This window comes from Falco biarmicus, chromosome 2 (genome assembly GCF_023638135.1).
Source record: "Falco biarmicus isolate bFalBia1 chromosome 2, bFalBia1.pri, whole genome shotgun sequence".
NCBI classification, from domain to species: domain Eukaryota; kingdom Metazoa; phylum Chordata; class Aves; order Falconiformes; family Falconidae; genus Falco; species Falco biarmicus.
In genome coordinates this window covers 17,919,705-17,936,740 of record NC_079289.1, presented here as the reverse complement: position 1 = coordinate 17,936,740, position 17,036 = coordinate 17,919,705, and the positions used below count along the sequence as shown (strand labels likewise).

Here is a 17,036-nt window from a genome sequence, read left to right as displayed (position 1 = left end):
TCTGAACATTGGGAAACAGTGTTTTACTGTAAGGGTGGCCAAGCACTGGTACGGGTTACCTGGAAGGTTGTGGAATCTCCATTCTTGCGTATATTTACAAGCCATCTGGATGTGGTTTTAGGCATCTGACTCTAAGTGACCCGGCTTGAGCAGGGAGGTTGGACCAGATGACCTCCAGAGGTCCCATGCACATCCACAACTTCTGATCCACGTTGCTTGCTAATGTGGGCATAGATACTGTTGAAACACTTACAGATAGATTATTTTCAGTTCCTTCTCTTTCTTAGAGGTGATCTTAGAAGTGGAATGTTGCGTTCCACCTCGGAAACTCTTGTGTGTTGTCTAATATAATTTTTAAATAACAGAGACAGTGTGACATATAACATCTATTTGGATTGACAACTCATACTTGAACCCTACTGAAGATAGGAAGAATTTTCTGCAAGGACGTATTTCAAAATAGGTGTAATCCTGCCATTTTTGTTCCTATACTGTCCACAGAAGTGTTCCAAATACTTGTTTTCTTAGAATAGTTCTTCATAATGTGTCTGTAACTGCTTTCTTTTGAGCCATCAGGTTTTGTGTGTATAAAGGTATTAGGTATATCTAGGCTTTTTATATGCTACTTCTCTTTAGAGAGTTGTCCTCATTTTTAAGATATCCTTGGTCTGGCTTAGGTTTTGTAAATGCAGTTTTCTACTTGTTATTGTGGGTACAGTTCATAGAATTTAGTTGTGTAACTGTTTAATTTGAGGATGCGGTTAGTGCAGTTAGATGAATCTCAGGTATTAGCTATGCTCAGTTACTATTGCAGATTTTGTACATGCTAAAAGAGTTGTAAGAGGTAATGAAGTCAGAATTAGCAAGGTGAAAAGAGATTGGTGTAGTTGAACAGTGTTCATTTAAGCAAATCATCCACACTCTATCAGGCCTGCATATTGTCTTAAATACATTGTGAAGATGTATTTCAAACAACAGAAATACATTTATAAAATTTGTGTAAGTGAATATTAAAAAGTTGAAAGATTTGGGTTCTTAAAATCATATTTGCTTTTCATTAAAATATTCCATGTGCTTGTAAAACCAATACTGTTTATCGTAGGTAACATTTGTCAGTAGTTGCAGTGGTTTGATTTGTACCGAGGCCATGTTTTTGTTGCCAGTATGAAGACTGATTCTTTTTGTTTATTGTAAAGAGAGAAGAATGGATGAATTTAGACTTCATGTCATTGAAAACCACACCAGTAGCGGCTGTCAGAGGTGAAAGGCACAAAGAAAAAATATTGGAACGACAGAAAGCTCAAGAACTTGAGCAGGTAGGAGGAACTTTTTGCTGCATGTTACTAAATTTTGTGCAATGAATGAACCAATGAATTGGTTCAAATACATAAGTCAGTATAGTTTTTAAATTAATGCCTGGTGTGTTGCATGATAGTGATTTTAATTAAATTGGTTAGTTATTTGTTCTGTTTGAGATGGGAGGGGTTCATACAGCAGACTTAAAGAAATCTTTAAACCGTCTTCTAGGTAAGAAGAAAGCCAGTTTTGTATTTACTGAGGTCTGTAATATCTGAAGGACTTCCAAGACATTTTACTTAATAACAGCGACATACTGTTCATCTGGCCTTGTTCCCCATGGTGTGTGTGTGAAAGGAGCACCACTGTTTTGTGTGAGAAAAGCTTACCTAAGCACTGTGTTTAAGCAAAAGGTGCTGAGGCTTGATTTTTCCTGAAGAAAGAATTCAGAGCAGTTGTTGTGCCTTTCATGCTGCAGTTGTGCATGAACACATGGGTGGATTAGGGCCCAGATGGGGAAGGGGTTGCTGTCATTAGATTAGTTCTCTTTACATACAGTTGCTGGCTGCTTCATTTGTTTATTCAGCTCCTTAAATGCAATGTAGTCTGATCTGAAAACATAGCTGGGGATGACTACGTAATATTTACTTGTCCACAGATCTCACAGTAGACCATTTGTTGCTGTTAGGTTTTCCAGTCAGTTACGTTGTAGCTAGGAACCAGATTGACCTGGCACTGTTCTTGAGTAGTATGCAGTGCTTGGGTTATTGTCTTTTGAGAGGGGTTTAATCTTCTTTGTTTTTTCCCCACATAATATTTCACCAAACATTTTTTTCTGAACTGCTGAAGGACCATTTAACATGCAGATCTTAAAACACCAGAATGTCAGCATGTGCTATACAGTTAATGACAATTTGTATGTATTCCTGATTCTAGAAGAATATGATTTTTCTAGACTCTCTCACCCAACCACTTGCTCTCTATGTGGGTTTATACCGTGTTTTGTACACCAGAATGTCTGTCCTTTCTTTGATACTCAAAAAACCATATACAACAGATGCACACAGCTTGCCAGTGGTGGAGAGGAGTTGATGATATAATGTAAACAAATGCAAAATTTTGTCAGTGCTGGAATGCCTAATCAACCCTTTTCTCCAGTGAACTAATTTGCCTGCTTCCTGAGGTCAGGTGGCAGAATGACAAAAAGCAAACTGCTGTAAGGGTGAAAAGCAGTAACTTGAGGTAGAAGTAAGAGCCCTGCAAACAGCAGTGTTTCAGATGCAAGTCTGTAATACTGCTACACTGGCAATGCAGCCAGACAGTAAAACTGCTTCTATGTAAAAACGGTGCCAGCTAAGCACATGTTTGAGAGCTTTGACTCAGGATGGCGAGTGACGTTTATTTCTACTGGTGTTTAAATAGCACAAGTCATGAGTAAGCCGTTCTATTCCCACACAAATCTCACAGAATTTATCAAGTATTCTAGAAAATACAAACCATATGCTATGCACACAAAATTATTTCTGTTTTAGGCCATGCTATCTGAAAGAGAGCTCAATCCCTATTGGAAAGATGGTGGTACAGGTTTGCCACCAGAGAAGGATGAAGCAGCTTCAGTTAAGAAAGGTAAATGGCAACTTTTAGTAATAATCTTAGACTTCTGTCTCTGGTCTCTGTGTTGCTAACAAGTTACTACTAATGTTGGCTTAAAGGGATTATGAATAGCATGTAATAAAGTAAAATTTGGATGAAAATTCAGTAGTGAATATTGAGTTAATATAATTGTATGTTGTTTTGCAGAATTTCTCTTCAGTGTTGTTTAATCTTGAGTGATTTGACCTTCAATATCTTTAAAGAAATTCTCAATTTTTGACTAATTAAAGGAAAGCATGATTTAACCAAGACAAGATAAATTGTCATCTTATTTGGTTCCTTTCATTCCATTACACAAATTATCATTTTAAAATATTCAACCACAGAATTCTGTGTCACATTGAAATGAAGTACATTACAGATGCAGTTTGTGAAAAATATTATTTCTGTAACCTTTTCACTTGTTTCCATACCCTAGGGTTATCCTGCCTATTTATTTCCAGCAAGAGCAGTTAGAAAAACATTTTTTTATAATGTCATGAAGCATTTATTATGTGTTAAGAAGAGTCCTTGTATTCTGTCAACAGGGAACAGTAGTGTCCCTGGCTTTTCTCTTTGGGAGCCTTTCCCTGTGGGCAGTCTGTTCTGCAAACCATTAGCTTCACTTTTAGGAGTCGTAGAAACCAGCGATCTATAAGGGGTGACAGGTGTCAGTGACTGTGTCCTGAATGTTAAGACCACTGTTAGATTCTCAAATGGAAAGCAATGGGTTACTCATTAATTTTCTGAGAAGGGGAATGCACTTGTTGGTATCTAGGGGGTATACCAGAGAATGGACACAGAAAGTGGAAACAATAAGAAGGTTCTTTAATTTCATAAAAAAAACCCACAACTTCTCATATGCCACTCCTGTCTTGGAAACTGCTTTTGCGTTCTATGATGAAATAGAGAAACTTAAATCAGTGGTATTACTAAGGTATATCCAGAAGTAACTCATAAAAACATGTAATTGTATTATTATATTCTATTTTTCTTTTGCACCCCTTCCATTTTTACGTTAAATTTAGGTGAAGGTTCACTGTCACATACAGACTGTAAGCTTAAATAGGAATACATACTGAGATATAAAATGACCTCTTGTTGATTTCTGCTTTAGTTACAGTGGTTGAAGATGCTGGATTAAGTTGGTTACGAAAATCATACCAAAGGATGAAAGAGCAGGCTGAGAGAGAGAAACGAAATTTTGAGGAAATTGTGGCTGAGAGATATGGGGTAAGGATCTTCAATTAATTTTTTTCATACTAATAGATGTTTTGAAAAGGTTACATTCATGTAAAGACACAAAAATTTAATGTGTAGTGTAAGACATAAGGAAAAAAGCAGGAAAAACCAGCCTCTGAAGCTTCTCTCAAGTGATGAATAGGTTAAAGCTGCCCAGCCTTTTATATATTTTTTGTTAAGTATTTTTTAATATATGGGGTCCTATAGCAAATGTAAAATAATTATCTTCCACATCAGGAGGTTCAAATGATCCCAGTTACAAAGTACCTCAGTGCTTCCAAAGTTATGATGTATACTAGAAAATCTATTTTGTTCTGCGCATAGCAGATAATAGTGCACATTGTGGACAATAACAATGCCAAGATAATTTGGAAAGCTGTGTTAGATTTTACTGAACATGAATCTTCTGGCTTGCTTGCTTTTGAAGGATTTAAGTGTCTTCACAATTTATTTTTAATAGAACAGTCTGCCATAACAACATTAACTCTTTAAAGCCTCCTGCATATTGTATTATTGTCTTTAAAAGCATTGGTCAAAGGCGTGCGGTATTAAGTCTTGGCCATAGTATAACTTTTGAGTTTTCTGTGGGTTTTTTGATTAGGCTGGTTTTGTTGTGGAAATTTTGGATAAGACAGTATGACTTCATACTATTGTCTTGGAACTGAATTGTAGTTACTCCTGGTTGCTGATCACCATATTGGTTTCATCAATGGTAGAAATTACTTGGTGCCAGTGGTTGTAATGAATACTATTAAGAATCTTTCTCAAGAAACTAGAGTTCAAACAGCATGAACCACTCTGGCTGCCGAAGTACAGGATAGTGATTGAAAGAGATCCCTGCTGGATATGCTTTGGTGTGTAATGTTTTGAGAGAGAGGGGGATGGGGGGTGGGGAAAGTAATTGGTGGCTTTTACTTCAGCTCAAAAGAGGGAAGAGGAACAGTCCACATTTTGCATAGTTGCCTAATGGGTAGAACATTTGTCCGGAAAGCCAGAGACAGGGGCTCAGAGCCTGTTTCAAGCTAAAGATTTTGAACCTGCTATCCTGTGTTTTTAAGAGTTTAACTAGATTGTAAAATGGTTTACTGGCAATGTCAATTGGTTCTGTAGAAGCTGAGCATCTGGTGAGCATAAATGCAAAGTTCATGAGTAAGAAGGAGGAAGCCTTTCTTCTTAGCTCAAGCCCCTAATCTTCAGGTTGCAAGGAGGAGACAGTTCTGAGGCTCTGGACCCTGTTCTCAGGAGTGCTTAAGCACTTTAACTTTCATCCTGTGCCTCTAAAGTAGAACTAGTCCAAGGGAAGGGATCAGAAAGCCTTCCCAACGGAGCATGTTAGACATGGAGCTGTAAGTTCCCTTTTTTTTTTTGTACTGGTCTTCCTTTCCACTCCATTGTTCATGCCTTGCCCCTTTGCACAGTGACTCGTTTTCACAGAATGGTGCCTTTCTTGTAATACTTTGTAGGGAAGTTCACAATACCCCATGTTCTTAAAAGCAGTATGACTTTGGTTTTTTTTTTTTCCTTTTCTTATAGTCAATGGAGGTATTTCAGTCACGATTAGAAGAAGCTGAAAAAGTTGCATCCAGAAAGGAAAATTACCATAGAGGTGGTGGAAGATGGAAGAAAACTGACTATTTAGAAAATGAGAAAGAGAAGAAAGAACACCATATGAGGAAGGAGACACGAGATGAAGATAACAGGAACATGTCTGGGGGCTATACTAGGGAAAAGTATGGCAAGGGATGGGCACAAGAAGACAAAGGTTACAGAAGAGATATATCAAGAGAAGACCAAGAATATGGACACAGTAGCACAGACTCAATATTGAGAGGCTGCAGCTCCAAAACAGAAAAATACTCTGATGAAAAACGAAGCCAGGAAAAGAGTTCATCTCTAAGCAACATGAAACACAAATTTCTGAAACCCTCTGAAGATGATTTATCCTCTTACAGTGCACCTAGAGACTACAAGTCACAGCAGTCCTCTTCCAAACTGCCGGTTCATAGTTCTTTGGGCAGCCGTTTCCAAAAACCTAGTGAGGATACTGCACTGTGGACCAAAACACACACAGGAGATAAAAATGAGAAATTAACATCTGATCAAAAATCATCAGGTACTAGGGAACAAACTGATGACAATAGTTGGGAAAGAACTCGAAGTGATGAAAAAGAGGAGTCGCGACAGGACTACCCAAGTGATATATCTGCGAAGAAACAAATGTTACCCGATAGTAAAACATCATGTTTTAGGTATTTTACAAACATGTTTACTTGTCTTTTATTTGCTGTATTTTTCATGGCAAAGTATACTGGAAACACTGCCTTCTTTGTAGAGTATTAGATCTGATCATATCAGATCCCTTCAATTAGAAGAAAGCTAGCCTCCCAGCTAGGGGCAGTTAAAATGGACCACTGTAGAAGTAATTGAACACACTCTACTTGTCCTGTCTTGTCAGCATATTTGAGAATTGCTTATGTTAGAATATTTTCTGCTTCTTTCTGATGTTAGGTCATACTGCAGTAAAATTGGCCCCTTAGGCAAAAATCCTGCAAAACAGTATCTGAACTGCTGTTGAATTTGTAAAAGACAAACTTGAAATGTTAGGAAATGCTGACTAAAAACTGAAATAATTAATACAGCAGGGATGTGTTTGCCACCTGTGAGATGAACTCGTATGCTAAAGTAGTGGCATATAAAAACTAGTTAAAGGTATTGATTAGAAAAGCACATTTTATGTGGAAAAGAGGAGAGATGAATAGTAGTCAGAAGAGAAATGCAAACTAATATATAGTAGAAAGTTCAGTTTGCCTGACTTGCTTTAGTGAAAGACAATAGAGATTTGTAAGGAGAGGTCATCAGAAAAGTAAGTTGTAGATGGCTGAGCTTTTGCTCTGCTTGAGGCCACCTGTTCTCCAGTATTACCAGCTTGCTGGTTCTTCCAGTGATAGGAGTGGTGTGGTTATTACTGTGAATGCTTTCCTTCAGACCTTCCCAATAACAAGCAGGCATGTGCAAAAGTATTTTAGAGTCAGGATGGTGTTATTTAGTTGCTTGGGAAAGCTGGACAAGTAAATATTCTTGGTTAAAGTATGAAGAAGGATGGTAAGATTTGGCTGGAAACAGCATTTGATGAAATGTGATCAAGTGTAATTCCTTCTTTCTTATAGGCTTATGTCAGTTATTTTCAGAAAAAAACTTATAGTGGGGTTATGAATTTAACTTCGTTGGATTCTAATAGCAAGACAGTACCTTAAAGGTATTTATTTTATTTACAACTGTTCCTACATGTAGTACTTGCAGATTCCTCACTCTGTATTTACAAAGAAAAATTGTACATTAAAAATGAGCATGACTAACTAGGAGCAGGTAGCTTAGTCTACACAATTCTTTGCGTTGTATAGGTTGAGTAATTTTTCCACATTTTACTTGTGATAGTTCCTACTTTGATAGGAGCCAATGAAATTTACATTGATAGTAGGGAGATTAAGCGAACATCAAGGAAACAATTTCTCTTATTTATTTATTTTAAAACCCCCATGAGTTTAAATAAATATCATGGCAGAGGAGTAGTTCTGGATTCTGGCATGAATAGTTTGTATGCACTGTGGGAAATCCTACTCGTGTTTGTCATGTCTTGTTTTATTGTTTATTTTAGGATTTGCCTAGGTGTTACTTTGCTGGAAAATGAGAAAGAAGCCTTTATAATTGATTTAGCTATCCTGAAAAAAAGATCTTGTCTCATTAAACCTGTAATGTATGAGATATTATTAGATATTCAAATTTAGTCGTTCTCCTTGTTTTTCTAGATATTGCCCTGAAGTGCTGGGGTTTGCCGCTCTAAATGTGCTTTTTAAACTTCTGATTAGAATGAATCCCTGTATGTCTGAGCTGAAGCCTATGAGACTTCCTCAGCTCTTGAGTCCTGGCTTGTTCATGACTTTGTTCAGGTACAAGGTCCGCACAATCCACAGCAGTTTTCTGCCTGCTTTGGGTAGCGTGTTGCTTTCCATAAGGAAACGTAGTTATTCATGTAAGGAGGGATGTGTGATGAGCTGGGAGAGTGCATCTGCCTGCGGTTCAGGCACAGACTCCATGAATATGGAAATCTACACTTAGAACTATGAGTCTGGGAAAAAAACCCACCCTGTTATGACTCTTTTGTGCACATAAAAAGGCATGATTATGCGTGATTAGTCTTACTTTTCATCCTAAATATCATGTTTTTTTTTAAAAATAAAACAACAACAAAACTTCAAGGATTGGCACCTAATAGTCTGTGTAAATGACACATAATTCTTTAGTAAGTCTACCTTCATTCTCAGTTTTGTTTCCTCTATGACTTCCAGAAGGAGAAAGCAAGACCTAATAGCAGTGTTGTACAGCTGATGGCAAATAGGAGTTCTGACATCCAGTATACTTTATTTAACTGTAGTGAACTGCTGGTTTGGATTGGTGATTGTCCAAAATGCAGAGACTGAGTGAGAGAGACTGTGTGAAGACCCTGCATCTTGGTTTTTTGTTTTGTTTTTTTGGGGGGGGGGGTTGCGGTGGGGGGGGAAGATGTGGAGGCAGGTGTTGCTTTGCGTGTGTGGTGTGATGCCCTCAGCACGTGACAAAGTGCATACCCAGCTGCTTGCTCATCCTCCCTCCTGCACAGGGAATCAGAAGAGCAAAAGGGAGAAAAACTCATGTACTGGATAAAGACAGTTTAAGAAGCGAAGGAAAGAGACAAAAACAAGTGATGCAAAGGCAGTCAGTCACTTGCCACCTCCCGCAACCAGACTGATGCCCAACCAGTCTCTGAGCAGCAGCTGCTTTGGGAAGACTGCTCTTGCCAGCTTTTATTGCTGAGCGTGATGTTATGTGGCATGGGATATCACTTTAGGCAGTACGAGGTGGCTGTCCTGGCTGTGTCCCCTCCCAGCCTCTTGCCCCACCCCAGCCTCTTTCCTGGGGGTGTACAGTGAGAAGCAGCGAAAGCTGTGAGGCTGGGTAAGCACTGTTCAGCTACGGCCAAAACACTGGTCTGTTACCAGCACTGTCACCAGTTAATTCCAAAGCACAGCATCATTACGGGCTACTATGAAAAACACAGACTCCACATCAGCCAGACCTAGGAGAACATAGAGTTATTGAGCAGAAGTTAGAGATGCCATTGCCTCATTGTTTTTATCATAAAAGAAGCAACTGTTCCTTGACAGTCTTATTTTTGTGGTTGGTGTTTTTTGGGGTTTTTTTGTTAAATAATGTTTTGTTAAATAATGGTGATGAACTTTTTTCTTTTTTTTTATTGCAAGCACAAAACCTGTACCTTCAGCTTTCAGCTTTTAGTTACCGCATCTAGTAAGTGCAATGCAAATTGTGACTGGACAGAGCTGCAGATTTTGGGAAACTGGATTGTGTATGGAAGTGGTTTGCTTATTGAAGTTCAACTAACTGAATTATTATGATAGAGAAGATAATTATTTTCTTTTCCTCACAGTAGAGATCTAAGCATAGAAACTACCTGCTATTTTCTTTTGTGTGTTTTGTTTTACTACTGTTAAATCCAATTGTGCATCATCTTTGATATTTTAATTGTATTTCTTAGCCCAATATAATTACTGAGCTGACTTATTAGTAAAGTGGAGATCACTTAGGCCTGGAAAACCATATAGCCTCTGCTTATTGACTTAGTTATTTCTATGTTTTTTTAAGCTGACTTCTAACTCCTTAGCTTCTGTGTGTTTGAGATAGCATATGACCTGTCTTCCTGTTTCTTTCAGTGAGAACTGTCTGGTTTTTTTGTAGAATTGTGTGGAAAATCCTGGCTTTTGGGAACATTTCAGGTTTGGGTATGTGGGGTAGTTATCTGTTGGGAATAATTTATAAGCTGCTGCTTTATTATTCTTCCTCAAGTTTCAAGTCTTGTAATACATGTACTCTTTCTATGGTGTTGTCAGTCAGTCACAAAAAGTAAATCTTCATTGATGTGAAGGTTTGGATTAATAGGTGTTGCTGGTTCAGTTCCTCATCTTTCATGCTGACAATGTACCTTGTAAATTTTATCCCTTCTAAGGCACAGAGAGAGTTTCTTCAGCCTATAAATCAAAGTGTTTTGGACAGTTATGACACAGGTTAATTAAAAGTGCTGATTGGATGTCCAAGGGATCTCCCCAGAGGAAAAGTCCATCCAGCTAGCGTTTGCTGAAAATCACACTTAATAATGTGACTGCCTCAGAGTTTAATTTGAGACAAGATAAAAAGCAAATCAAAACAATGTCTCTAGTCTCAAAAAGTTCAGGCGGTGATTCAAACATTAGCACCACTTAATAAAAGCACGTATGAAGTAATAAACACCTCTTGCTCTCTTTACTGAAATAGGCTGCCTTGTTTTGAAAAGTGTAGGTTAACGAGAAGTGAGAACTTCATCTTTGAGGGTTCTGTTTCTGGTGAAGTTAGTGTAAGTGTTTCTGCTGAGTTTCTGGGTTTTGGATTGAGCATCTTCAAAACAGACAAAAGTAACTTTGGTAATTTCCTCAGGGCTGGGGTGATCTGGCAGTTAAAGATTACACCATCTTCAAAGTTCTCCCATTCTTCAAACCCTACAGGGTTAGGTTAACCATATTGAGTAGTGGGTGGATTCTCTCTCTCTCTCCCCCTGCACCCCCCTCATAACTGTATTCTGTGTGTCTCTTGTGTTAAACAACTGACTTTGAAAGTAAAATATCTTAGTCTTTCCTAGGGTTAGAGAAAAAGAGCCAAACTTGTTTGATGCCTCTTTGCAATAATTCTTAGAGACCTTATTTATTATCATAAGAACTCATACACTGACTTTTAATATTAAAATTAAGATACAATACTATTAATTACTAGCTGTAGCTTCTCTAAGGAGACCTGGTATTTTAAAAATGGTACCAGTTAATTTTCTGTGGAAGTTCTACCATATCAGCCAACATCTTTAGATGCAAAGATTGTACTGTGAGCAGGTACGTGTGGGCATATAAATAGCTTTAAAGTGATGGAAGGCTATTTGGCATACAGAAGAACTGGGAAATAGGTGATTTTGCTGGAGCTGCAAAGTAAAAGCGTGACCAAAACCAGAAAGGAGAATTAGAGTGGGTTAAATTATTCTTTCTGCTCCTCTTTTCCTTGCTTTTTGCCTGCTCATGCCTGCTGCTGGCTCTTGACTGTTCTTTTAATGCTGAAAAAATGTTCATAGTTAGCGCTTTTCATTTTAATTGATCTCAAAAGTAGAAGGGAACATACCTTGTAAAAATTTTGTTCAAGCTTTTTGGTTTCGGAGGCCTTGGCAACTTCTGACTGCAAATACGTTTTTATAATATGTTGTTATCAATTATTTTGACAATAGGAGCATAGGTACCAGTACAGTAGGCATGTAATACTTAATTACACAAGTGAACACTACATTGTTTTTCTATGGGTTTAATGCTGCTGATGTTTTACAGATACACATCAAAGGATGAGCTGCCTCAGGTTCTTAGTGAAGAGGAGATGAACAGACTGGGAGCAAGGATTGTGAAAGCAGAACTCATGGGCGACATGGTAATGTCTTTGGAAAAAAATCATGATTTCCTGCAATTTTTCTTTAAAGCTTGTAGTGATATAGTCGTTAAAAAAAAAAAAAAAAAAGTAATGATTCAAGCAAATAAAGTCCTGCAAATTTTGATCAGGTAGGATTTGAAGGTACTGCTTTTAGTGTAACTTCTGCTTTAAATGCAATGATTCATAGACTAGAGTAGAGGATTCAGGTCCCCAGGTTTTGTAGGCTAGGCAGCGTGTCCCAAACCAGTTGTTCTTTGCCTTTTTTTGTAGCTCTTAATGTCTTTTTATTAATCAGGGAGCAAGTGAAAACTACAAAGCTCCCAGTCTGTGTTACAAGGTAGACAGTATCTGGAGCTTTTGTTATTTCGTCAGCTTTGTCACAGGTAGATGCTTGTGGTCCATAAGTCTGATGTATAAGCATACTTATTATTATATTGAAATGTGAAACTGAAAGGGACCCATAGGCCATTGCATCCAGCTCTGCAATGAGAACAGCTATGTAATGCTTTGTGGTGAGCTCCACAAAGTATCTACCCTGAATGAGACTGGGTCCATGGAGCTGAGATAAACAGCTGCATGTTTAATGTTGCTTTAGAATGCTTGTTTCAGGCAACAACCTGAAGGATCAAGAATTTCACTCTTTTGGAACACTCTAACCTCTGGAAGTATATATTTTTTTATTACATTAAGTATGGCTGTAGTGAGTTAATTGCATTCAGTAATACTGCCTGTAAGTTTCAGTTACAAGGTCATAGTCTGTTAGTTTTTAAGCTATGTTTTTCAAGCGCTTGCTCTGAATAGCTGCTCTTAAGGAAGTACTCCTGAAATTTTTGAAGGATATAATAAAGTAACATTTTTTAGAAGTGAATTCTATGACTATGGACCTTTGTATTTTCACCTTGCCTATTGTGACAGTCTATTTTCACCAAAATCTGCATCACTAAGATGTAATAAATGAGACCTAATGAAGACCTAATTAACCTAATGAAGTTCAACAGAGGCAAATATAAGGTCCTGCACCTGGGGAGGAACAACCCCATGCACCAGTATAGGCAAGGGGTTGACCTCCTGGAAAACAGTTCTGAGAAGGACCTGGGAGTTCTGGTGGGCAGCAAGTTGCCCATGAGCCAGCAGTGTGTCCATGTGGCCGAGAAGGCCAGTGGGATCCTGGGGTGCATCAGCAGGAGCATGGCCAGCAGGTGGAGGGAGGTGATCCTCCCCTCTGCTCTGCCCTGGTGAGGCCACATCTGGAGTGCTGTGCCCAGTGCTGGGCTCCCCAGTTCAAGAGAGACAGGGAACTCTACTGGAGAGGGCCCAGCAAAGGGCTGCAAAGCTGATGAGGGGGCTGGAGATCTCCCTTATGGGGAAAGGCTGAGAGAGCTGGGCCTGGTTAGCCTGGAGAAGACTGAGGGGGGATCTTATCTGTGTCTACAAATATCTTAAGGACGAGTGTCAAGAAGATGGGTCCAGGCTCTTTTCAGTAGTGCCCAGCAACAGGACAAGGGCCACAGGCACAAACTGCAACAGAAGAAGTTCCTTCTGAATATGAGGAGAACCGCTTTACTTTGAGGGTGATGGAGCCCTGGCACAGGCTGCCCAGGGAGGCTGTGCAGTCTCCTTCTCTGGAGACATTCAAAACCCACCTGGACTTGACCCTGTGCAACCAGCTCTAGGTGACCCTGCTTTAGCAGGGGTTGGACTAGATGATCTCCAGAGGTCCCTTCCAACCCTGACCATTCTGTGATTCTGTGAATGTGTGTTACAACCTTGTGCCAAATTAATATTTCCTGAGAGTCATTAATTCTTTGATTTGTGGGAAGTTTTAGGATGTTTGGCGTACAAATTTATTGCTGGATTAGAGCATGGTGGTGGTCTGTGTCAAAGGCCCTATCACTTAATTTAAATTTTGTTAGAAGGTGTCTATTTTATAAATATTTTCTTTTCAAACTGATTTTATATTATGAATTCTTTTTCCACAGACTTTAGACACAAATGTGTGTATGTAGCTTTATAAAATTTGAATATACCTTTTCTAGAAATCCTGTGCATTTGAAATTTTATCAGCTTCAAAAATGAATTAAAAGTAACGTCAAGCAGTATATTTGCTAGTAAAATAAGTGTTAAATGATTTGGATAGATGCATCCATGTTTTAATCTGTAGTTTTCCTAGGTAACATATAAAAAATACACTACCATGGAAAAATATGTTTATGAATATAAGTATATGATAGGTTTATGAGGGGCTGGTGTTATTCATTTAAGATATTATTTTAAGACATTTTCCTACAGAGGAAACAGAGGAAAATGACTGAAGCTATCTATACACTACTTGCTATAAAGTACTAGTGAGGGGAAGGTTTTCCAAAGACTCTCATGGAGAGCTGCAAAAATTTGTAAACTTTTTTTTTTCTACTGCTTAGCATCAATAGCATTGTCCAAATAAAAATTTGGGCACAAGTGTGGGTCTTTCCAATCTTGAACAGTAACTGAATAAGAGCAATTTGAATATATATAGATGTTCTGTGGAGAGAGTGTGATTCTTTTATTATTCTACCATTTTGGTTTATTTTTGTCAAAATCTTGTAGCAGAAGGCAACATTATAATTTTACTGTTAATTTTATATATACATTTTTGTACACATGTACTTTCAATTAACCTATTTTAAAACGCCCCACAAAGCAGCAGAGTAGAAATAATAAAATAACTAATCTTTATCTTGCTGCTCTTTAAATACTTTTTCATGGACTTTGTCTGATCAGATTGAAAATGCAGCTTGTTTAAACAAGTTAATTCCCACACAACATAACAGATGGTTATGTAACAGCATGACCTGGTGGCTGGACCTCAGGTTGACCGTGTGGGACAAATTAAATCTGAATCTGTTTTTGTTACTGACTTGCTGCTTGGTGTTCATCAAATGATGAATTTTGAGGAAGCAGGTATAGGCATGATAGTTGGAGTCCAATGAAAATGGCAAAGTGGTCAGAGTATAAAGGGTTGTATTTCTTATAGGTTGATCGGTTTTCACTTTGCAATTCTTAGCAAACCAAAGTATTCTGAAATGCTTGTACTTACTTAATAAATGGGGATGAGAGCAGGAGCATGAAAAACAATTTACACAAGACTGTAAACAGTTCTCATTTTCTACCTGTCATCCATTTTAATACCCAAAATAAGTTCTTAAGTACCAAAGTCACACATGTGGTGTAAAGAGATGTGAAACTGTACAGCAGAAATGTGAGAGCTATTTCCCTAGACCCACTGTGTGCATGTGTGTGTATGTTTGTGTGTGTATATGGCTATATAAATAACTAATAGGATATGTAGCATAACCTGGAAAGTTTATACACTTGATGTGTTCAGGCAGCTTTATTTAGCTTTCTATACATAAAGTAGTATCTATGCTTAGCTACACAAAGCATTTATTAGCATAACTGAATAATGTTTAAACGTAATTTTTCTGGTGCTTTTATGACAAGAAATGCTTCTATACTTTAGATGCCTCTGTTCTAAACAATTTTTATAATTTAATCTTCAGTAAAGGATTGTGTGAATTATATTGATGTTTTCTTTAGTCTTTTGTGTCATTAGAGTTTAAAAAAAATCAAAACATGAACAAATAGCATGAATAGTTAATTTTGATATAAAGGTCTCTAGAAGTTTAAAATCGTTCAGCTAATGAGTACTACCACTTTCTTTGAAGGAGTTAGCTTCAAAACTTCAAGCAGAACTTGAGAACGCTCGCAAACTGAGAGAGACTCAAGGGCAGATTCCAGCAAAGTCTGGCAGAGAGGTAAGGGGAAAATATTCTTCTTTTCTTGTGCTAACACAATGGTATAATGCATGTAGCTGCTGAATTATGGGCAACATGAAAGGTACTTGGGAGAATTACAAGGTGTGACTTTAGGTGAGCTACTGTTCAGACTGGATTATACTTTTTGGTGGTAAAGAAAACTTTTTCCATTGTACTCACTTTAGCAGCTTCCATAGGAATTTTTTTTTTGGTAATATTTTCTCAGCAATGATATAGACCTTGCATTAAGAATAAAACTGGTAAGTGTTGTGTTGTTGACTGTGCTGGCTGTTACATAACCGGTCTCTGAAGAAGCTGGCACTTCCAATGTGGCTGTTTTTAAATGGTGGTATTCAAGAAATGTATAATCTTCTTTCCATACCAACTTCGATATAGCTACAAGGAAACAGGGTCAGTATCTTCATTTGTGAGCTCTGTCCCCATGATGGAGAGGAGACTGTTAGGCAAAACCTAATGTTCTTTTTCCATTTGACCCCAATTCCACAGTGAAAATTCAGCTGCAAGTCAGCTGAGTTTGAAAAGCTACTAATACATTTTTTGAAAAGGCTTCATCTCAGATCTCATACCTTAACTAGTATTTCTCCAGTCTTTAGTAGACAGACTGAACTGGAGGTTAATTTGTGGCCTCTTACTGACTGCGTTGTGACAATAGTGTTAAAGTATAAAGTCTCAGGCCTTGAATTCACAAGAATTTAAGATTACAAAAGCTCTGTGTAGGTAGGCACTGCTTCATTGCAGTGCAATTCTTAGGCGTGTTTTTCATGTATATACAAAAAACCCTGGATAAGGCAGATTGGAATTGTATAATAATACAGGAAAAAATCCGTTCATATTTTTAGATTTCAAGGTAGAGGGCATGTTATGGGTGGTCCTCATAAATGTTATTAAAGACCTGTTCCTTAAAAATTGGGTCAGGAATAAAAGTTTTGGTCAGCCTTAGTCTTAACTGTTGTTTTATTTTTATCTTAATTTTTAATTAAAGGATTTTTAAAACTTGCAGCATGTAGTCATTGCCAAAGTACCAAATGTAAATTCTACTTGAATTTTCAGGAGGAAAAATAATTTAAAAAACCCAACAAGTTAAAACATATTTAGGATGAGGCCTCTCTTTCTACCTGTCTTCATCCTGATAGGGATCTCCTCCTTACATGTAGAAACACCAAGCTCAGCAATGCAAAAGTTTTAAGGATTCAGATGGATCAACTGACAGAGAAGAAATAGTCTGTAATCTTCTGGCCTGACATGGGTCCTAATCTACCTCTGGACTGGCATCTGAAAAGTGTATGGGTAGTCCAGTAAGTCTTACTGAAGAAGAAAGGTGCGTTACAGACTTGGCTAGATTGGAAATACCATCTTGCTTTCCTAAAGCCTCAAAGGGATTGGCTTAGTCATTTCTGTTCATGAATATCCTATAAGAGAATTATGGTTTATCTTTTGTGATCCTGTCCATATTCAGTTTTGCACTCTTGTGTGCTTTTTTACTCAAGCAGGGTCTGGGGACTTAAC

The 17,036-nt window shown here is 37.9% G+C and overlaps 1 protein-coding gene across 1 annotated transcript in view; it reads left to right on the top strand.

The window, feature by feature from the left end:
- CWF19L2 (CWF19 like cell cycle control factor 2) overlaps positions 1–17,036 on the top strand; it is an 84,349-nt gene that overhangs the window by 19,099 nt on the left and 48,214 nt on the right. Inside the window, exons 5-10 of the mRNA XM_056328705.1 lie at positions 1,197–1,316; positions 2,829–2,922; positions 4,046–4,161; positions 5,704–6,419; positions 11,619–11,715; positions 15,420–15,509. Of these exons, the coding sequence (XP_056184680.1) occupies positions 1,197–1,316; positions 2,829–2,922; positions 4,046–4,161; positions 5,704–6,419; positions 11,619–11,715; positions 15,420–15,509 (1,233 nt within the window). The remainder of the gene's footprint in view (positions 1–1,196; positions 1,317–2,828; positions 2,923–4,045; positions 4,162–5,703; positions 6,420–11,618; positions 11,716–15,419; positions 15,510–17,036) is intronic.